General features: G+C 43.8%; 1 protein-coding gene and 1 long non-coding RNA gene across 2 annotated transcripts in view; one reads left to right on the top strand and one right to left on the bottom strand.

Moving 5' to 3' along the window:
- LOC137615301 (uncharacterized) overlaps window positions 1-19,583 on the top strand; it is a 78,326-nt gene that overhangs the window by 52,325 nt on the left and 6,418 nt on the right. Inside the window, exon 2 of the long non-coding RNA XR_011039212.1 lies at window positions 19,028-19,116. This is a non-coding gene — a long non-coding RNA (uncharacterized lncRNA). The remainder of the gene's footprint in view (window positions 1-19,027; window positions 19,117-19,583) is intronic.
- LOC137615300 (protein prickle-like) overlaps window positions 15,897-19,583 on the bottom strand; it is a 192,246-nt gene continuing 188,559 nt past the window's right edge. The window contains exon 8 of the mRNA XM_068345055.1: window positions 15,897-18,326. Within this exon, the coding sequence (XP_068201156.1) occupies window positions 16,216-18,326 (2,111 nt within the window). The 3' untranslated portion in view covers window positions 15,897-16,215. The remainder of the gene's footprint in view (window positions 18,327-19,583) is intronic.

Genomic DNA, 19,583 nt, shown 5'->3' with positions numbered 1-19,583 from the left:
GAACAGCCGCAGCCCGTGCTCGTGTGCCAGCATTATTCGTCAGCACAGGAAGGACTAAGAGGAGGGTCACCAAGAACACCATCTCTGCTTGGATTCGCAGGGTCATTGACCTGGCACTAAATCCAGACCCTCCTCCATCACGTCGCTCCAGGGCACATGATGTCAGGGGTATAGGTACGTCCCTGGCCTTCAAAAGAAATTTTTCAGTTACGCAGCATTCTTCAAGCTGGGTTGTGGAAATTGCAAACCACGTTCACTTCCCACTACCTGCAAGACGTGACCCACAGAAGACTCGTTAATTTCTCTATCGGTCCTGTGGTGGCTGCACAACAGCTGATTTAAAACCTCAAGCACCTTATTGGACAAGTAGCAGAAGGTTGAGGGCATTGTTACCCGGTTTTAGTCTGCATGAATGAAAAGGTTTGACTGGCCCTTATTCTTTTCTTCATCATCCCCTCTCTTGGGGAAAGCAGCATCCTGGGTTCTCTGCATAGCTGACCTCAAACCACTGCAGGTAAACCATGTTCCCTTGTGTTCCTAGTATTAAGATTAATACTGTTACGTCCCCATACCTTGACGAGGTGGTATTGGGAAAGTCCTAGTCTACAAGTTTCGATCTAAAGAACTTCAGAACAACTTTCTAGGACGAGTCACACTTCTTCATACCTTCACACACAGCTTGCGTAGGCCACAGACCTTGCATAGCAAGGTTTTAGCGAGGTGCAGGGACTCCTTATTTCTTGAGTGCTTACACACTCAACTAAGGGGGCCCTGGGCAAAGCCAAAAGCCAGACTGGCTGGGACATCCACCCTTCCTAATGGGTGGTTCGTATTCCAGTTACTGAATAAATCACAAATTCGTAGATAATTTGTATTTTCCTAACTACACTATACAAACCTTAGCTATTTAACCAAACTTGCCCCCCAGCCCTATCGCCCTTGAAGCCCTACCTCCAAGCAAAGTGTGCTCAAGCACAGGTGTGTGAGAGGGGGGGTTTAGCAAGGTACCCTCCCCTAGCCCCGCTAACTAGCGGTGTCGGTAGTAAACCCTCGTTTAAAATTAATGGCTCGTCATTTCAGCTACGCCGAAAGTAATACCCCTATTAAATAGCTAAGGTTTGTATAGTTAGGAAAAATACAAATTATATACGAATTTATCATTTGTTCCGTAACTGGAATACAAACCACGCTATTTTATATGGTGTATTTCTTTCGGCGTAGGTGAAATGATTAGCCATTAATTTTTAACGAGGGTTTACTACCCACACCGCTAGTTAGCGGGGTTAGGAGAGGGTAGCTTGTTACCCCCCCTCCCTCACACACCTTTGCTTGAGCCCACTTTGCTCTTAAATCAGATGGTGGTCGAACGTGTCCGGTCTCATCCTCGCTGTCATATTGGCAGCCATTTAATTGCTTTTGATTTTTCTTTTTCTAGTTTCTGTATATGTGAAGTTGGCCTCTGCGATCATGCGCACCTGCCCTGGTTTCCCCGACCGCCCCTTTGGAATGTTTATGTCGGCAGTCGAGACTGATCCTCACGCCCTTTATCCTTCCTGTAGGGGCCAACGGGTGATAGTACCAACAAGTGTAGGGAGTGGTCTGCCTCCCAGTGGGAGAGGTTTTCGCGACGATGGAAGAACTCCAAACGGGATGTTTCTCCTTCGAAGGTTGTTTCGAAGGGAGAAAAACCCAAGGCCTCTTCTTCCGTTGCGCAAACCGCCTCCCTCTCAAGCTCCCACTCGGTCAGTCTCTTTCGAGAGACCGTCGAGTGGTAGTGTAGACCAATTTATTGTTAACCAACCTCGGGTCTCGAGAGATGACGTTGCTTCCCCTAGCGAAGCAGCACCACCTCTCCCCTTGGGGGAGGACATGTCACTAACCTCCTTATTTCAGCTTTGGTCCTCCTTTGGGCTTATGGGTTCACCCTCCAAGGAGGTTTTGCTTAACTACATCTGATTGGGTGCTGCTGTCAAGCAATCGTCGTCACCGTCAGAGGTTGATCCTCTGTCTCTTGTCGACGTTGTGGTGTCAGAGGTATCCAATGCGGTTTCACCCATCTCCTCTTCCACTCCAAACTCTACGGTAGCTGATGGCTTAGTTTCTCCCGTTCCTGATCAACCTACGAGGGGGAAACTAAGTCCATCGTCAGTCTCTCCTGCTAGCGTTTCTCTCCCTCGGGGGAGTTCACTTACAGAGACTCCTCTTCGGAGGCCTGCAGAAGGTCAGCTTGCTGATCCAACGTCCCCCAGAGGGCACATCTGTCGGAAGGCTCGCCTTCCTCTTCCCCATAGAGGCTTTCCTTCACCTGCAGTGAGGAGGCGCCTCTTTGGTTCAACATCTTCTATGCAGTTCCCCGCAGAGGAGCCTCTAGACAGATCATCCGTCACTGCACCTGCATTGGTCCTGGATCTCTCTACAGATTGTTCGTGATCTCCTTCGGTGGAAGGTCGTCCTTTTAAAGGATACGTCGACCTTCCACCCGACAGACCTGCCGTCGCCGTTCCTGCATGGGCCTAACAAGGCTCCAACCGAACATGCTATTGCGCGCCAACAACTTACGTGCCCACGAATCCTGACAAGCGCTCACTAGTAGCTTGTCAGGCCCCATCACTATGCGCTGATCTTCATTCTTACCCTAGCACAGAGCATCAAGAGCGTACACTCCAACATGCGCATACGCTCCAACAAGAGCATAGCTCCATCACGCGCCATGCGCGCCCTTATGCGCACATGTGCCCACGATCTCCTGCGCACACTGCACCCACGCGCCAACAATCTCCTATGCACCAGCGCCCATATGCGCGCCAATACTCACCTGCGCACCATTGATCTCCTGCGTGCCAGCGCTCTACCTCGCGCCAACATTCTCCTGCACATGTGCATACGCGCCCGACATCTCACTCTCCTGCGCGCCATGCTGCGCACCATCCTACGCGCCAGGTAAAACCTGTGCGCTAACACCCACACGCCAACCCTTACCAACGCGCCGGCGCTCACCTGCGAACCAGCCTTCTCCTGTGTGCATCCGCAAGGATATGCGCGCGCTCGTCAATCCTCTCCTAGGGATGCGAGCCAACATCCTCCCACGCGCCCGCGCGCTAGGGAACTTTTTCCTGCGTGCTCGCGCGCACTACTGCTGTAACAGACACGTGCGGTCACTCCCACGTCCCCGCGCACTCCTCATGATATTCCTGCGCGCCCACGCGCATACTCTCCCGCGCGCGCCAACAGTTGCCTGCGTGCGAGCCCTGATATTCTTCCTTGCGCGAGAGCCATTATTCTCCCCCGTGCGAGCGTCAATATCCTCCCGCGTGCGAGCCTACACATCTCAAAGAACGACGTCCGGAAAGGTCGCCATTGCCTCATTCCCCTACCCGCAAGCGCATACCACCACGCATTGTAGGAGAAGGGAAACTTCCAGAGGGGTCCAGAATCCCAAAGCTACCACAGGCAAACCCACCAATTACAGTAACTCCTCCCAGGGATCCTTCAATCCCTTTCCCTTCAAGGGGTATGTCTGCCAGCCAACAGCCCTGGTTCGGTGCCCTGATCAGAGCTGTAACTCAGGTTTTCAAGCCTGTCCTCTCGGAATTGGGACATAGAACCATGGCTTCTTCTACCCCATTGAAGAGAAAAAGAGGAGTTCTAGATGTGGTCACTTCCCCAAAGGCGAAACTGACTCCACGCAGACCATCGAGGCAGGTTCCTTCTATTCCTCAGACTGCCTCTCCTTCCCTTTCAGACGAAGATTTCCCGTCTCCAAGGGAATCACGCGAGGAGAGACATTCCCCCATCGCACCAATGGAAGAAACTTCTCTTCACGCTGAGGGGTCCACTCAGTCAGGGATTGGAAGGAACATGCCACCCTCGGTGTCTTATATCCTTCCCTGGAAGGAATCTAAAGACTCCAAAACATTGCCTAAGTCCTCCACAAGGACTAGGATGGAGCCAACTAGCCACTCAGGGAATGTCTGCGACTCTCCCCAAGAAGAGCCTTCGGGGATAGGAGACTTCGGTGCAAGTCCTACAACAGGAGGTGACCAGCAAGAGTCAGAACACGCGTTTTGGCAAGTTCTGACTCTGAGGGCTCTCAACAATTTTTCCGACCCAGAGATCCCTCCTCGGAGAGGGCAGAGACACGGTCTTAGACCGCGTCTTTGGTAATCAAAAGCCCTCCAGGACCAGTGCAGCCCTGCCCTGGTCTCAAGGGGGTAAAGAGTACCAGGGACAAGATCTCACAACAGCTCTCTGAGATGTCCTCCTCCAACTAATCCGGTACCACCAACAAGCTCCTCCCACCTCCTCGCGTCCAGCAGAGGAGGTACTTCGAGATCCTAGAGGAGCTTTCTCTAGCTCTACCACTTCACCACTCGCTGGAAGAGCTAACCAGGGGAGTCCCTCTTGAGAGACACTCCAACCGGCAGGTCTCATTCTTGGCAGCCGAGATCCTCAATCAGGAGAAGGTCGCGAAGTGTGCTATGCGCAACTTCGTGGCTCGATATCTTGTTGTGGACCTTAGGTATTCTAATAGGTTCTGAGGACTTCTCCAAGGAACGTACCAGGAAAGCTATGGAAACCTTCCTTCTCTCAGGTACTCGCACGATCGAGTTTCTGGCCCACCAAGTCTCGAACTTGTGGGCAAGTACCATCCTGAAATGTCGGGATGCAGTAGCTGAGAGATTCCATCAGAAGGTCCCTAGCGCCGAGATCAATAGGCTCAGACATTCCTCTATGGAGGGGTCTGTTCTTTTCGAGCCTAAGGATGTGGAACATGCCGCTGAGAGGTGGAGGAAGTCTCATCAAGACTCCCTCCTTCATAGGGCTTTAACATCCAAGCCCTATAAGCCTCCAGCACCACAGCAGTCCCGTCCAGTCAAGACCACTACGATGACAACAGCAGCAAAGATGATGGTGTCTAAGCCCTTTCCTGTCAAAGAAAGGAAAGGCAAAAAGTCCTCCAGGGGAGGCAAAAATCCTAGAGGGAGCAACCAAGGCCGCAAACGCTAGGATAGGCAGTCCCCCTGCATTTCCACTGTGGGGGGATGCCTACAAAGTTGCTCAAACAGGTGGAAGCAACTCGGGGCCGATTCCTATACAACCTCCGTGATCAGTCTAGGATATCGCATCCCGTTCATAACATCTCTACCACCCCTGATGACGAAGCCAGTGTCAAACTCCGTTGCCATGGGATCGGCAAGGGGTCAAGCCCTTCGGTCAGAAGTCCAGACCCTGTTGAAGAAGGGAGCTCTCCAAGAGGTCCTCGAAGGATCCCCAGGCTTCTTCAGTCGACTGTTTCTTGTAAAGATGGCGTCTGGAGGCTGGAGACCAGTCATCGACCTCTCAGCTCTGAACAAGTTTGTCAAACAAACACCGTTCAGCATGGAGATGGCAGACACGGTCAGACTAGCAGTAAGTTCAAAGTTGGACCAAATGCTTTTTTGTTGATCAGGCGGACATGAGTCTTTTTATAGTTTATTTATGACATATTTGTTTTTGATGTTAATAATTTATACATGACATGTCTGTTTTGACGTTGTTACTCTTTATAGAATGCTCTATTGTTAATTTATTCTCTTCATTTATTTATTTCCTTATTTCCTTTCCTCACTGGGCTATTTTTCCCCGTTGGAGCCCCTGGGCTTATAGCATCTTGCTTTTCCAACTAGGGTTGTAGCTTGGATAGTAATAATGATAATAATAATAATAAGACCGCTAGACTTCATGTGCACACTGGACTTAAAGGACGCATAGTTCCAGATCCCAGTCCATCCGTCTTCAAGGAAGTACTTAAGATTTTGCCTAGACAACAGAATGTACCAGTTCAAGGTGCTGTGCTTCTGTCTTTCCACAGCACCACAAGTCTTCACCAGAGTGTTCACCCTAGTATCAACTTGGGCACACAGGATTGGCATCCGTCTCCTCAGTTATCTGGACGACTGGTTAATCCTAGCAGACTCGGTGTCAACCCTTCTTCAACACCGAGACAAACGTCTGAGACTTTGCCAAGATCTGGGCTTCATGGTAAATCTCGAGAAGTCTTCCCTGCTTCCCACTCAAAGACTGGTATACTTAGGCATGATTATAGACATGACTTTAGACAAAGCCTTCCCATCAGACGACAGGATAGCAAGGCTGAGGAAGGTCGCAAGACCTTTTCTCAGACAAGAAGAACTTCCAGCCCAATCGTGATTACGTCTCCCCGGTCACCTTTAATCGCTGGCCAATCTAGTTCTCAATGGTCGCCTCAGGATGAGATCCCTCCAGTGGCGACTCAAGTCCTGGTGGAATCAAGCGTACGAATCCCCGGACATCCAGATCCCCATGAGACCTGTGGAACTGACTGATCTCCAGTGGTGGGTGGCAGATGAGAATCTATGAAAGGAGTGGATCTTCTTGTCCTCCCCACGGATTTGATGCTGTTTTCGGATGCTTCAAAAAAAAAGGGTGGGGGGCCCACGTGCTGCACCACACGACCTCAGGCCTCTGGTCAAAGTCAGAAAAGTACCACCACATAAATCTCCTAGAAGATGAAGGCCATCTTTCTAGCCCTTCAACAGTACCTGGCAAGTCACTCTGTGGTGGTGATAAGTGACAACGCCACAGTAGTGGCCTACATCAACAAACAAGGAGGTACTTTTTCGCAGCAACTATCCCATCTAGCAGTAGAGATACTGAGATGTGCCGAAATCCACTCGATACTAATATCGGCACGCTTCATTCCGGGCAAGAGGAATGTGCTCGCCGACAACCTAAGCAGAGCATCTCGGATAGTGAGTACAGAGTGGTCTTTGGATCATCTAGTAGCCAACAAAGTCCTGACTTTGTGTGGTTCTCCGACTGTGGACCTCTTCGCAACGGCCCTGAACTTCAGGCTCCCACAGTACTGTTCCCCAGTCCCAGACCCCAAGGCTCTCTGGCAAGATGCTTTCCAACAATGGTGGGACAACATCGAGGTTTACGCCTTTCCCCCGTTCTGTCTGATAAGGAGGGTACTCAACAAGACCAGAATGTTGGTCAATCTTTCAATGACCCTCATAGCTCCGCTATGGCATCACGCAGAGTGGTTCCCGGACCTTCTGCAACTCCTAACGGAGCCGCCAAGAGAACTCCCTCCACGACACAATCTACTCAAACAACCACACACCAACATCTTCCACAAAGACTTAGGTTCACTACGACTTCACGCCTGGAGACTATCCAACATCTCATCTCCGAGAGAGGATTTTCGCAACAAGTTGCAATTAGGATGTCTGGACACCTGCAAAAGTCATCAGCAGCAGTCTACCAGGCAAAGTGGAAAGTCTTCTGTGGTTGGTGTCGTGGAAGGGGTATCTCTCCACTCGATGCCACTATTCCAGCAATAGCGGAGTTCCTCGTGTATTTGCGTGAAGAAATGTGCCTATCAGTCTTGGCAGTGAAGGGCTATCGCTCAGCCTTAAGCCTCCCCTTCAGACTGAAAGGAATGAAGATTTCTATATTGCTAGAACTTTCTCTACTCATACGGAGTTATGAACTTCCCTGCCCTCAGTCGGAAGTGAGACCTCCCCCATGGAATGTGGTTCGAGTTCTCAGGTCTCTTAAGAGACCTTCCTATGAACCATTACGCCAGGCATCAGATCGCCACCTAACCTGGAAGACGGTATTCCTGCTAGCTTTGGCCTCGGCCAAGCGAGTCGGCGAACTTCATGGTCTCTCGTATGATATCGCCCATTCAAGGGGACGGGGTGAGGTAAAGTTCAGCTTCGTCCCTGAGTTTATTGCTAAGACTCAGAACCTGGGAGTAGCGGATCCTCGATTCGACTCCTTCCGGATTTCTAGTCTCCGTACTGTAACAGATGACCCAGACCATCTCTTACTATGCCCAGTAAGGAGCTTGAGGCTGTACCTCAAAAGAACAGCCGCAGCCCGTGCTCTTGTGCCAGCACTATTCGTCAGCACAGGAAGGACTAAGAGGAGGGTCACCAAGAACACCATCTCTGCATGGATTTGCAGGGTCATTGACCTGGCACTGAATCCAGACCCTCCTCCGTCACGTCGCCCCAGAGCACACGATGTCGGGCATAGCTACGACCCTGACCTTCAAAAGAAATTTTTCAGTGACGCAGGTTCTTCAAGCTGGGGTGTGGAAACGGCAAACCACGTTCACATCCCACTAACTGCAAGACGTGACCCACAGGAGACTCGATACTTTCTCTATCGGTCCTGTGGTGGCTGCACAACAGCTGGTTTAAAACCTCAAGCTCCTTATTGGACAAGTAGCAGAAGGTTGAGGGCATTGTTACCCGGTTTTAGTCTGCATGAATGAAAAGGTTTGACTGGCCCTTATTCTTTACTTCATCATCATCTACCTTGGGGAAGGCAGCATCCTGGGTTCTCTGCATAGCTGACCTCAAACCACTGCAGGTAAACCATGCTCCCTTGTATTCCTAGTATTAATATTAATACTGTTACGTCCCCATATCCTGACGAGGTGGTATTGGGAAGGTCCTAGTCTACAAGTTTCGATCTAAAGAACTTCAGAACTAACTTTCTAGGACGAGTCACACTTCTTCATACCTTCACACACAGCTTGTGTAGGCCGCAGACCTTGCGTAGCAAGGTTTTAGCGAGGTGCAGGGACTCCTTATATCTTGAGTGCTAAGACACTCAAATAGGGAGACCCCGGGCAAAGCCAAAAGCCAGACTGGCTGGGACATCCACCCTTCCTAATGGGTGAGTCACCCCTATTAAATAGCGTGGTGTGTATTCCAGTTACGGAACAAATGACAAATTCGTAGATAATTTGTATTTTTCGTAACTATACAAACCTTAGCTATTTAACCAAACTTGCCCGCCAGCACTATCCCCCTTGAAGTCCTACCTCCAAGCAAAGTGAGTTGAAGCACAGGTTTGTGAGAGGGGGAGGGGGTAGCAAGCTATCCACCCCTACCCCCGCTTACTAACGGTGTGGGTACTAAACCCTCGTTAAAATTTAATGGCTCGTCATTTCAGCTACGCCGAAAAGTAATACCCCTATTAAATAGCTAAGGTTTGTATATTTAGGAAAAATACAAATTATCTACGAATTTGTCATTTTTTCCAAAAAAAAAAAAAAATAGTGTCCTGTTTTAAAGTGATTCTATCCCTTCTTCAGATTGTTTATATATGTTTGACCCATGGATATTTTGTTGAATCACTAAAATGACTAAGTTCCTAAATAGAGAGAATATAGGTCAACATTGTCAGCCTCCCTTAGAAGATATTTCAGTACGAGTTAAAGGAGTTCACACTCATGCTGCCAGTGTTAATTCTCCTGCGAGACCAAGCAAAGGCACTGCTGGTGTGGACATTGGCAGTCGCCCATGTTTGTCTCCTTCTATAGGACATTCATGTAATGCCATGCAAAGAATGTCGAGAGATCTACTGTTACGTACCAAGAGTGTTTCCGTATGGAAATAAAGTACTGGTTCATTCTCGCCTCGGAAATGAAACTAGGTTTTACATTGGAAGTTTCCTTACAAGAGAATAAAGTTTTGGTACATGGTATACAGTACAAGTGCACACACCTGCATTTACTGCTCACTTATAAACTGAATATGTACAGGGTTAAGTGCTACTCCCCCTCTCTTCTGCATTTGAAAAGTTTTAGTATACCAACAACCCAGTCCCATCCTTCCGTATCGCCACTGGACCAATCACTATGGAAGCAATCTTCTACCATCCTTACACCACGCAATCAGACACCTCGCAATTTGATCTCACTCCTGTTCCTCAGTGACATTCAAGTTACAGAACTTCAGAGATCTGCTTAGTTCCGGCTTTTACAGTCCAGGATTCTGGTGTAGGCTCTATGATGATTTATATCGCTGGCACAGACTAAGTGATCTTGTTTTCATAAGTGCCAAGGATTCCTTGTGATTCTCTCTTCTTGTTTCATCTTCATGGGAACATTCTAATTGCGTTCTCTCCCCTCAAGACAGATTTCCTCACACTTGTTCTCCAATTGTCGTTACAAACAGGATTGATAGCACGCCACTATTTGGAATCATGTGATAGCAACCACACAATCAGAAACCATGCAATTGGTAACTACAGTACACGAGATCAGAAACCACGTTATCTCGAACTATGCGGTCGGGAACCACACGATCGGAACTACTGCTTGTTCTTCAGACTATTATGATTTGTCTCTCCAGGAAACTACATTGACAGGAAGAATTTAACAATTTTAGATCCTGGACTATGGACTGGCACATGTCTCCCAACTGTTCATTAGGCTGTTCGCTCGTGTCAACTTGGACTCATGCCAATGTAATCAGTCTCTTTCGATACCAGAATGTTTGGCTCTCGGAGGCAACTGCTTCAGCACTGTGACACTCCTTGAGATAAGTCATATCCCTCACCCACACAGAGAGTTGAGTTTCTCGGAATGCTGATAGAAACGACAGCAGCAAAGCCACTTCTATCAGATGACTACATCAACAGACTCAGAAAGGTAAGACTATCTTTTTTCTGCCATTAAAACTAGCGGTTTGACAGTGGCAATATCTGCTCGTAACGTCTATTTTTATTTGAGAAACTTGTTCCTTATTTGAGTCTTCATTACAGATCCCCCCACTGGTTAGTCGCCAATTATCCTCCTCACATCTTGTTCTGATGGGACAAGGGCATGGAATGATCTGGTTTGGTGACTAAACAATAACAGTCTCAACAAGGGCACTCCCCTGGTCACTTGGAATCTTACTCAATGTACAAGTTGAAGAAAGGATGGGATGCACACCCAGACTACCTCGAGGCGATTGTCCAACGAAAATGCCGGCACATAAACTGAGTGGAAATTAAGGCAGCTCTGCTGCATCTGTAGTCATTCCAACAGTGTCTGATAGGCCATTTGATAATGTTAATTAGTGACAACACTACCATAGTAGTACAGTATATGTTAACAAACAAGGAGGTACGGTATCACAGCACCACTTGGAGCAGGCACACCTTTGGGCACTAAACAATGCAGTGGACTGAATAGTAAGTTCCATTTAAGACAAGAGGAATTTAATTGCCAACAAGCTCAAGCACCAGGAATAAGTTTCAAGCGTGGAGTGGTTCCTTCATTCTCTAGTGGCGAAGAAACTTCAAACAGTGGGATTCCCCAATACAATACTGTAATCAATTTGTTTGCCACTTACTTCAACAAGAAACTTCTTGTGCCTATTCTTCAGTACTGAACCAAGCAACAGCCTTAGAGGATGCCTTTCAACACCCGTGGGGCAACACCGACATCTACACTTACCACTGCTCTGCCAGTAATCGGCTGTTCCTGACTACCGTAAATCTAATGGTATACCTGGTTACTTCCAAATGATCACATGCCATATAGTTCCCAGACCTGCTGGAGCTGCTAGTCAAGGTATCGAGATCTACCCAGCTGGGCTAACCTACTGTGCCAGCTCCTCCTTCAGAGATGCTACAATGCTGATACATTCCTTTCACTTTGCAGTTGGAAACTATCCAGCATCTCCTCTGAGCGACAAGCTTTTTGTGATGCACTACCCTGAAGATGTAGGAATATCTCAGTAGCTCCTCTGCCAAAGTGTATCAGGCAAAATGGGCTATCTTCAATTAGTACCAACATGATTGGAGGCTCTCTACAGCTGAAAGATTTTCTTGTATACTTTTGTAAGACGAAGCTCCTTTCAGTCTCGGTGGTAAAAGGATATCGCTTAGCCTTGAGTAAGGTCTTTAAACAGAGGGGTTTAAATTGGTCCTCTTCGTCAGTTTCTATGCTCATGAGAAACACAGCAGTTTGGTCTTCTGAGATACTTGAATCGCCTTCATGGGACGTCACCCTAGTTCTCTGGCTTTCAAGTAGGACTCCTTCAAAACTTTAAGCCAAGCCTCAGATAAGAGATCAGACATAGAGACAGCCTTCCTCCTTTTATTATCCTCGGAGAATCACATACGTGAACTTCAAGATAGCTTTCCTCTTGCATTAGCCTCAGAGAACCACATAGGTGAACTTATGAAATTTCAAGCGGATGCAGCCCGTCAGACTACTCCTACAAACCTTTTTGTTAGTACAGGTAGACTAAAGAAGAGCTCCCAGAACATTATATCCTTCTGGTTTCAAGAAAAGATTAAGGGAGCATATCCTCTTTAGGCTGATGATCTGGAAGAACCAGCTCAAGCTCGTGCTCATGAAGTCAGAGGGTTTAGTTGCACAGTACACTTGGTACTTTAGAAGATACTATTAGTGAGTCAAATGTAAAAGAATGGCGAGTCTGGAAATGCCAGACAACCTTTTCGGCCCATATTTTGTGAGAGTATACTGTACCCATAAGTCCTTAAATACATTTTAACTGGGGCTTATAGTAGCTGCTCAGCAGGTAGTGTAGCGGGCCTAGCTCCATAGGACAAGGTAGCGGTCATAAGTTAAGGATAAGAGTTAATTTCTGGCCCTTTTTCCTCTTTTCTTTCCCCAAATGGAATGCAGCAATTGTGCCACTATTTGCAAGATTAGATGTTGATGCAGGTAAGCAGTTTTAATATGAGTTGATACAGAGGCATCTCCCCCTTCCTCCTTTTTTCTCAGGTGATGGGAGGTAGGCAAGAGTCGAGCACTTTTTTCGTACCTCCACCCGGTCAGGTATCCAAACATCCAGAGAATTAAACCAGCCAGCCAGATTTGTCATAGGGACTTTCTCCCTACTTAGGAAAAGTCTCATTAAAGGTCGAGGATTTGTATACGTGTAGGAACAAATTACAAAATTCTAAAGTACTGTAACTTATTTTTTGCTAACTAATGTATACAAACCAGTCCTTTTACTTCCTGCCTCAACTACCTTACAAGTCCTAGGTAAAAAAAGGGCTTAGTGATTACTGTGTGTGCTGGCAAGGAGGCAGGACCTCCTCACTATCTGCCAGAAACTATCAACACCTCTTTAAATTTCAACTGTGGAGATTTAGCTACACTGAAAACATACTCCTATTATAGGACTCAAGTTTATATAGTTATGAAAAATACAAATTACTTTTAAAGATTTTAAAGACTGAGTTGGTTTTCTAATTTTTCATCCCATTTGTGTAAAAGTAAGGGAATTTGCATGTATTCTGTCAATTCACTGTTTGGCAATTTTAACTGAAGTGCAAAATTATTTTAGCCCCAGAGTTGTATTGCATTTACTGTTGCTCTGCTGTTTTGTAAAATTTTATTTATGACCAATTAAGCATCATTTGAAATAGTTTTTTCTCATGCTGTTTTGATAAGAAGTTTACATATCTATGGATGTTACAATTTTAAGTATTCAAAATTGTTTCAAGATTTGGAAAATATGGTATATCCCAAGTTCTTCCTGTTATAAAAACCATTTTTAAATAAGATCAAGCTAATATGAAGTAATTGACTGTGTGGGAAGTATTGAATTGAAAATTGAGTGATGTTCAAATTATATTCATACACAAAAAGGCTTTTTGTTTATGGCCTTTGTTTAGTTTTGTACAAAACTGACTAGCAATCAAAGTAATTACCATATTTGACAGCCTATAAGACACACAGGCATATAAGACACCCTCATGTCAGCAGGTCAGATTCAGGAAAACAGTTTAAAGTGTATTTAAGCATATATTGTTGAAAATAGTCTAGCTGTACATTGCACAAGCAGAAACATATCGTATGTTTCTGCGCATAAGACGACCATTAGTGTATAGGCTAGCTTTTGTTGTATGCTTAAAAATCCAAAATAAAGACCATTTTATATCATGCTTTGCTAAACACGCAACATGAAACGGAAACCATTGCTTTGTTTACACGTTTCATCACCGATCATAACTAATAAACGAACGCATTTAGACATGTATAAATTAGCTTCTGCAGCAACAGATATTTTACTAAGTATTAGTTATGAAGTAATAATGTTATTAATTTTGTTTTACTTTATCCTTAGTAATTCAAAATAATTGAAATGAGCGATTTTATGTCAAGATGTTCCTAATAAATGCTGCCTAAAACAGAAAAAGTTTTGTTTAAGTTTCATTGCTGATCATGAACAGACAAACGCATTTACACATTCAAGTAATAACTAACAATAATAAGAGCTTAAGTAAAGGTACTATTACAAATATTTTACTTGCCATATCCCTAAAAATTTCTATACGTCACACAACAGAAAAGCCATTTTGTTAGTATTTAGTCAACAATAACAAAGTACCACTAATGACAGTATGATGTGACCAAGATGGTGCTTCATTGGAGGAGAATTTGACTTATGGTGGAATTTCAATGAAAAATAAATATGCTAATCTAAAATTTGATTACTTCTGTTATTAACAATAAAATTAAAATTATCGAAGGCTAAGGAAAGAGAAAGTTAAAAGATTGCTGAGAATGCAACCATAACTTTATGTTTACATTTTGTCAGCTTTTCAATTCAAATTGCTCTAATTTTAACGAAATAGTTTTTAAAGCACCGGTAATATTACAATAATAACAGCAATAAAAGTAAAATAAGGATGCATGGAGTATAGTGCAGGTGAAAGTACCTAGCGTATGGGTTAGATTAGCCAAAGCCTACGGTACGTCTCAAACTTTACCTATGATGTATAAGACGAAGGACAATTTTTTTAGCCAAAATTTTGGGAAAAAAGTGCGTCCTGTAGGCTGTCAAATACGGTACCAGTTTTTTAATACAAGTATATTCGAGATGAAAAAATTTGTTTTTAAGTTTTCATATAGGCAAACATTAATTCTACATAGCACATGATTATATTGGCACATTAAAAATGCTTTTAATCGTAAAACAATTTATTCATATGTACAAACCCTTAACCCAAACCAGTCTCGTATGATACAATTCTTATGAACAATATGCTGAAGCAATATAAAGGCATTTTTTCTACAAACTTACAAAAAAAACTGAGCCATAAACTACAAGTAATATACAACAATTAAATACAAACATGTACAATGAATGAACAAACTCATTCTTTATGTATTGGATTCATTTTTCTAGAAAGAAAAACAGAAACAGGTGTACTTAGAAAAAGAAAAATGGCATAATGAATATCGGGCACAACCACAAAATCATTCTTAACTCTTATCTTGTACCACCAACAGGTAACCAGTTATTGAGGTGGGTAATTTTTCATTTTAATATTGAATTCATAACATCACAAACTACAGTAAAAGTTGGTTAATGGCAAAAAATTCAATGTTACAGACACTGAAATTTCTATTACAGTATAACAATGTAAGCAATGCAAGTCGTTAAAGACACAAAAGGAACTATATAGTAGTCACTGTTCTAAATTAAGTTCCCACAGAGACTTTACATCAATGCTCTCTATTATAAAGCTTTGATTACATTTTCCCAAATTAATGATAGCAATGATCTAATAATGAAATTACAAAAATATCATTCATGAACTAGATGACATATCACGTATGTTTTAAAGAATTCTGAAAATACAGTTTCAGACATTTTGAATGGAGGGAAAGCTATGCAGGATGTTTAAGATTACAAATTAGGAAAGGAGTTTACATCATACCTCATCATTTTCAATGACAACAGGGCCCACAATAGCATGCACAGTACACTGTATATGTATATCAGTAAGTCTTGGAAGACAAATTTGGCACTTCAGTCAGGCTCTATATTAAAATTATCACTTAATGCCGCGATCCTACTCGGGGCCAGTATGCTGGTGGGAAAAAGTTGGGATAAGGAAAGTCACACACACGCGCACACAAATTTTTTGGCTTAACAAACACTAAACATTTCCATATCACGAGGGTAAAATATTTAGTACCTTTAAAGACTTCTAAAAAGATTCAACGGACACAGTACACATACTTGAACCACCATGCAACAGAAAAACTTTTCATTCATTAACTCATTGAAGTAGAAGAAGGAACAGACAGACATTAATAATATATATTTGTATATGTTGCAATGTACATTATATACATAATCAAGAAGTTCATGAAGTTTGTTAGGTTAATGAATGGTACAGTCATTCTTAGGAATGGTGAGATACTGTCCAACAATACTGGTGCGGCTGGGCCCTAAGCTAGCACTCTCACACGGAGAGAACCACCAGGACCACGAGGTAGACATCTCTGCAGCCAGAAAAAATAAAGCGCAGTACCCATATCTGTGACGTTGGGTCTGCAGAGCACTACTCTGATAAATTCTACTAAGCGCACTTGGCTGCTGCATAGCGTGAGTAGATGGTTATCTTGCAACATCAAGATATGATACAGTTCTTATCTTTTTCCCCCAATCTTTTTCGTGTGGAGGGTGATCCAGGTGAAGGATTGGTAGTTCCAGCTTGGCGCCTTGCATATGCCAGTGCATCATTGGGTACATAGCTAATCCTTACACCACCATAAGCTCTTCTTGGAGGTAATTCATAATCAAATTCATCAGAGGATGACGATGAGCAAGTGGAACAAACTGATTCATTATCCCAATCAGCATCCTCCAATCCTGGAGCTGAGGGAGTTTTTCTTGGTGCCTGGCCTGTTGGTGGTGGACTTGATCCAGAGTAGGATCTAGATCTTGGAAAGCCATTCGAGCCATGGGACCTTTGACGATGGTGTCTGTGACGCTCTGACTTTGAAACGGTAGATGGAACTTCCAAAGCTGTAGGTGCTGAACCAGATGACGATGATGAGGAGGAAGAGTCTCTTGCATCACGATTAGGGTCTTGACGACTCGAGTTTTCAGCACCAACTTGTGCTGGGTCAAATCTAACTGATCGGTTATGTCTGTCTTTGTGCCTTGAAGAAAGGGAACTTTTCCTTGGAACTCCTGGGTTTGGGGTATTAGTAGGTGATGTTGAAGCAGAAGATTCTCCATGCTGACTTAAATCTGGCATTGATGCATGAGCTGGAGATGCTCGACCTCTTGTTGCCTCCTCAGAGGCTAGTAATGCTTCTAAATTAAGATCAGACAAGGCTGATAAATCTAAAGGTTGTCGTCGTGCCGCACTTGAAAGAACTTCCGAATTTTGAAGGAGAGATTCTAGGGCTCCAGGAGAACTAGTTGCAGCCATTTCTCTTAAAAGACTTATCCCTTGCTCAGCAAGCAGGCGGCTCAGTGAACGTTCTAGCACCAAACGATCTAAACCAGCTCCTACAAGTTCTACTCCTCGTACGGCTTTTTCAGCTTGCGCATTTTCAGTTCCCTCTCCTGTTGGAGTACAGGTTAAAGGATTTTGCTCTCGTGGGGGAGAATGTGGACTTGTTTGACAAGAGGATGAAACAGTGCTAGCATCATTGCCCCGGAATTCTAATGCTCGTCTTCCCATCTTTGGACTTTGTTGTAGTTGTAAAGCCTTTCTACCCATTTTTGGTGAACGCATGAGAGGATTTCCTTGTCCTTGACCTTTAATTTCTTCACTGCTCACGGCAGCTACTGATCGATTTCCTGGTTTTGGAGAACCAACATCAGATGGAGCACGAGATCCTCCTGCCTCAGACTGGACTCTAGAAGAAGAACTGGAATCAGAGGGTCCACGAGGTGAATCCACTAAATGTTTGGTAGATTCTAGTCTTAATGACTGAGATGACTGAAGGCGAGGCGAGCGAGGTGAACGAGGAGAAATTGGAGATGCTGCATTTTCAGGATGTCTATGTTGAACCTGGTTATCTATTGATGAACTGGATAATGGTGAGCGTGGACTAGATAAGTGAGGGGGATTATTTGGCTGAGATGCACCATGTATACCAGACATGGAAGGTTCTCTAGAAACTGATGGTGTATTCCGAGGTCTTTGAAGATCACGAATTTGAAAGGAGTTTTCTCGTGAGATTCTTGGCTGGGAACCAGAGGCATTGGACGGTTTTCTAATTATTTGAGGAGATCTTGGCCCTGCTAATTCTATAGTTTCTGCAGGATTCTCAAGCAGAGGGGACGAAGCCAAAGCACGTCGTCGCATTTTTGGCGATTTCGATACAGTCTGCTTTTCTGGCAAGGGTGATTTAACACCCCTTCGTCCCGTAAGAGGTGAAGTTGCATCACTCAAATCAGAAGTAGAATCATTATTGATATTTCTTGATGGCTTGGGAGCTCTGGGTGATGTTAAAGTAGAATCTGAAGCATCATAGGACAAAGATGGCCTTCGTTCTAGTCCATTGGTAGAGCGTGACTGCTGTATTGGAGCTTGAGAACCAACTGGAGTATTAGCATTACTATCTGATGGTGTTGGAGGCTCTCCCTTGCTACATGCAATTGAACAGAAGATTGCTCCCCTTCTAGGTAGAAATGGTCTCCCAAGTAAAGATGCATGACATGTGTGACAACAAAAACAGTCCTCTGTTGCATGCCAATGTTGTCCTTCGTGTGTCATTTGACCTGAAAAATAGATTTAAGAATTATTTTAGAAAAATATCTAACAAACAAATTTTGTTTCCCTATAGCTTAGAAATAATAAATTATAATTGCAGGTCTCATAATGCACTAAAACTATTTAAAGCCAAAACACAGCTACAAATGACTACAGATACAGAAAATTAAGTTAAACCATTATCTTGAGAGTATGCGTAATACAGTAGACGATTTAAAACCATTTCCAGATTTCTTTATAGGTGCATGTTGATAAATTTCATAATTTTACAGGTCCAGTAACCAACAACATGGGGAAAATTATTGAGACATTAGCATTAAGAAATAAAATACTGTACTTGAAGGAGAAGCTAGAGCAAAGGGGATTTATTCTTATTAGAACAGTAATGTGAAGGGGTGAACATAGCTGGAAAAACTATTTCAATCCACTAAATATAATGGGGACAGGTTTTACATATTGTTCAAAGGCTATTTGTCACAATATTGCATCCAAATTTTACACATTTGAAAATACAACTACTGTACAAACATGCATTTCAACAAAATCAGTCTTGCAAGGTATTGAATATTGAGAATTTTGAGTATTACAGTACTATTAAGAATAAAATTATTTTACTTATGATTCCATAGATAGACTTAGGGAGACATCCTTTAAACTTTATTTTGAATTCAATGAAATATGATGGATTGTTTTTTATATTTACTTTCAGATAATGATGGAAGATATATTTATCACCATAGAACAGTGAATCAATTCAGTGAGCACAAAGCAGTAAGGAACACAAAAACTGAATTTAAGGTATTTTTCAAAGTTTTGAATAATTTTGAGTAGTTTTGAATTTTCTCTCCAATAACTTTTATTAGTTAAATTCAAAAGTTTATTTCAGTAAATCTTACCAAAGTTCATTCTGTTTCTAAACTAATTTTCTACAACTCTCCCCATTGATATACTCACAATCCACACATGACAGTCTAAAAAACCAATATTGGTAGACTGAATTTAATACTGTAGAGGAGGAAAATCTAGGCTCTAAAATCTGACCAAACCATGACTTGTCATAGGAGTTGGTAAGGTAAATGTTATGACATGGAAGAAGTGCACCACTCTTACTTCCCAAGTTTGTTCTGGGGAAACTTAAAATTTACATGGAATACTCTCCTCTTCATTTCCATCTAGATACAGTATGAGGAAAGAGTTGTGGAAACTGGGATTGGACATGGTCATTGCTGCTCTGAACAAGAAAGTTGACATTTACCAGCATACCC

The sequence above is a fragment of the Palaemon carinicauda genome, chromosome 21 (genome assembly GCF_036898095.1).
Source record: "Palaemon carinicauda isolate YSFRI2023 chromosome 21, ASM3689809v2, whole genome shotgun sequence".
Lineage (NCBI taxonomy): Eukaryota > Metazoa > Arthropoda > Malacostraca > Decapoda > Palaemonidae > Palaemon > Palaemon carinicauda.
Note: the sequence above shows the minus strand (reverse complement) of the source record. Positions and strands in the feature narration are given on the sequence as shown.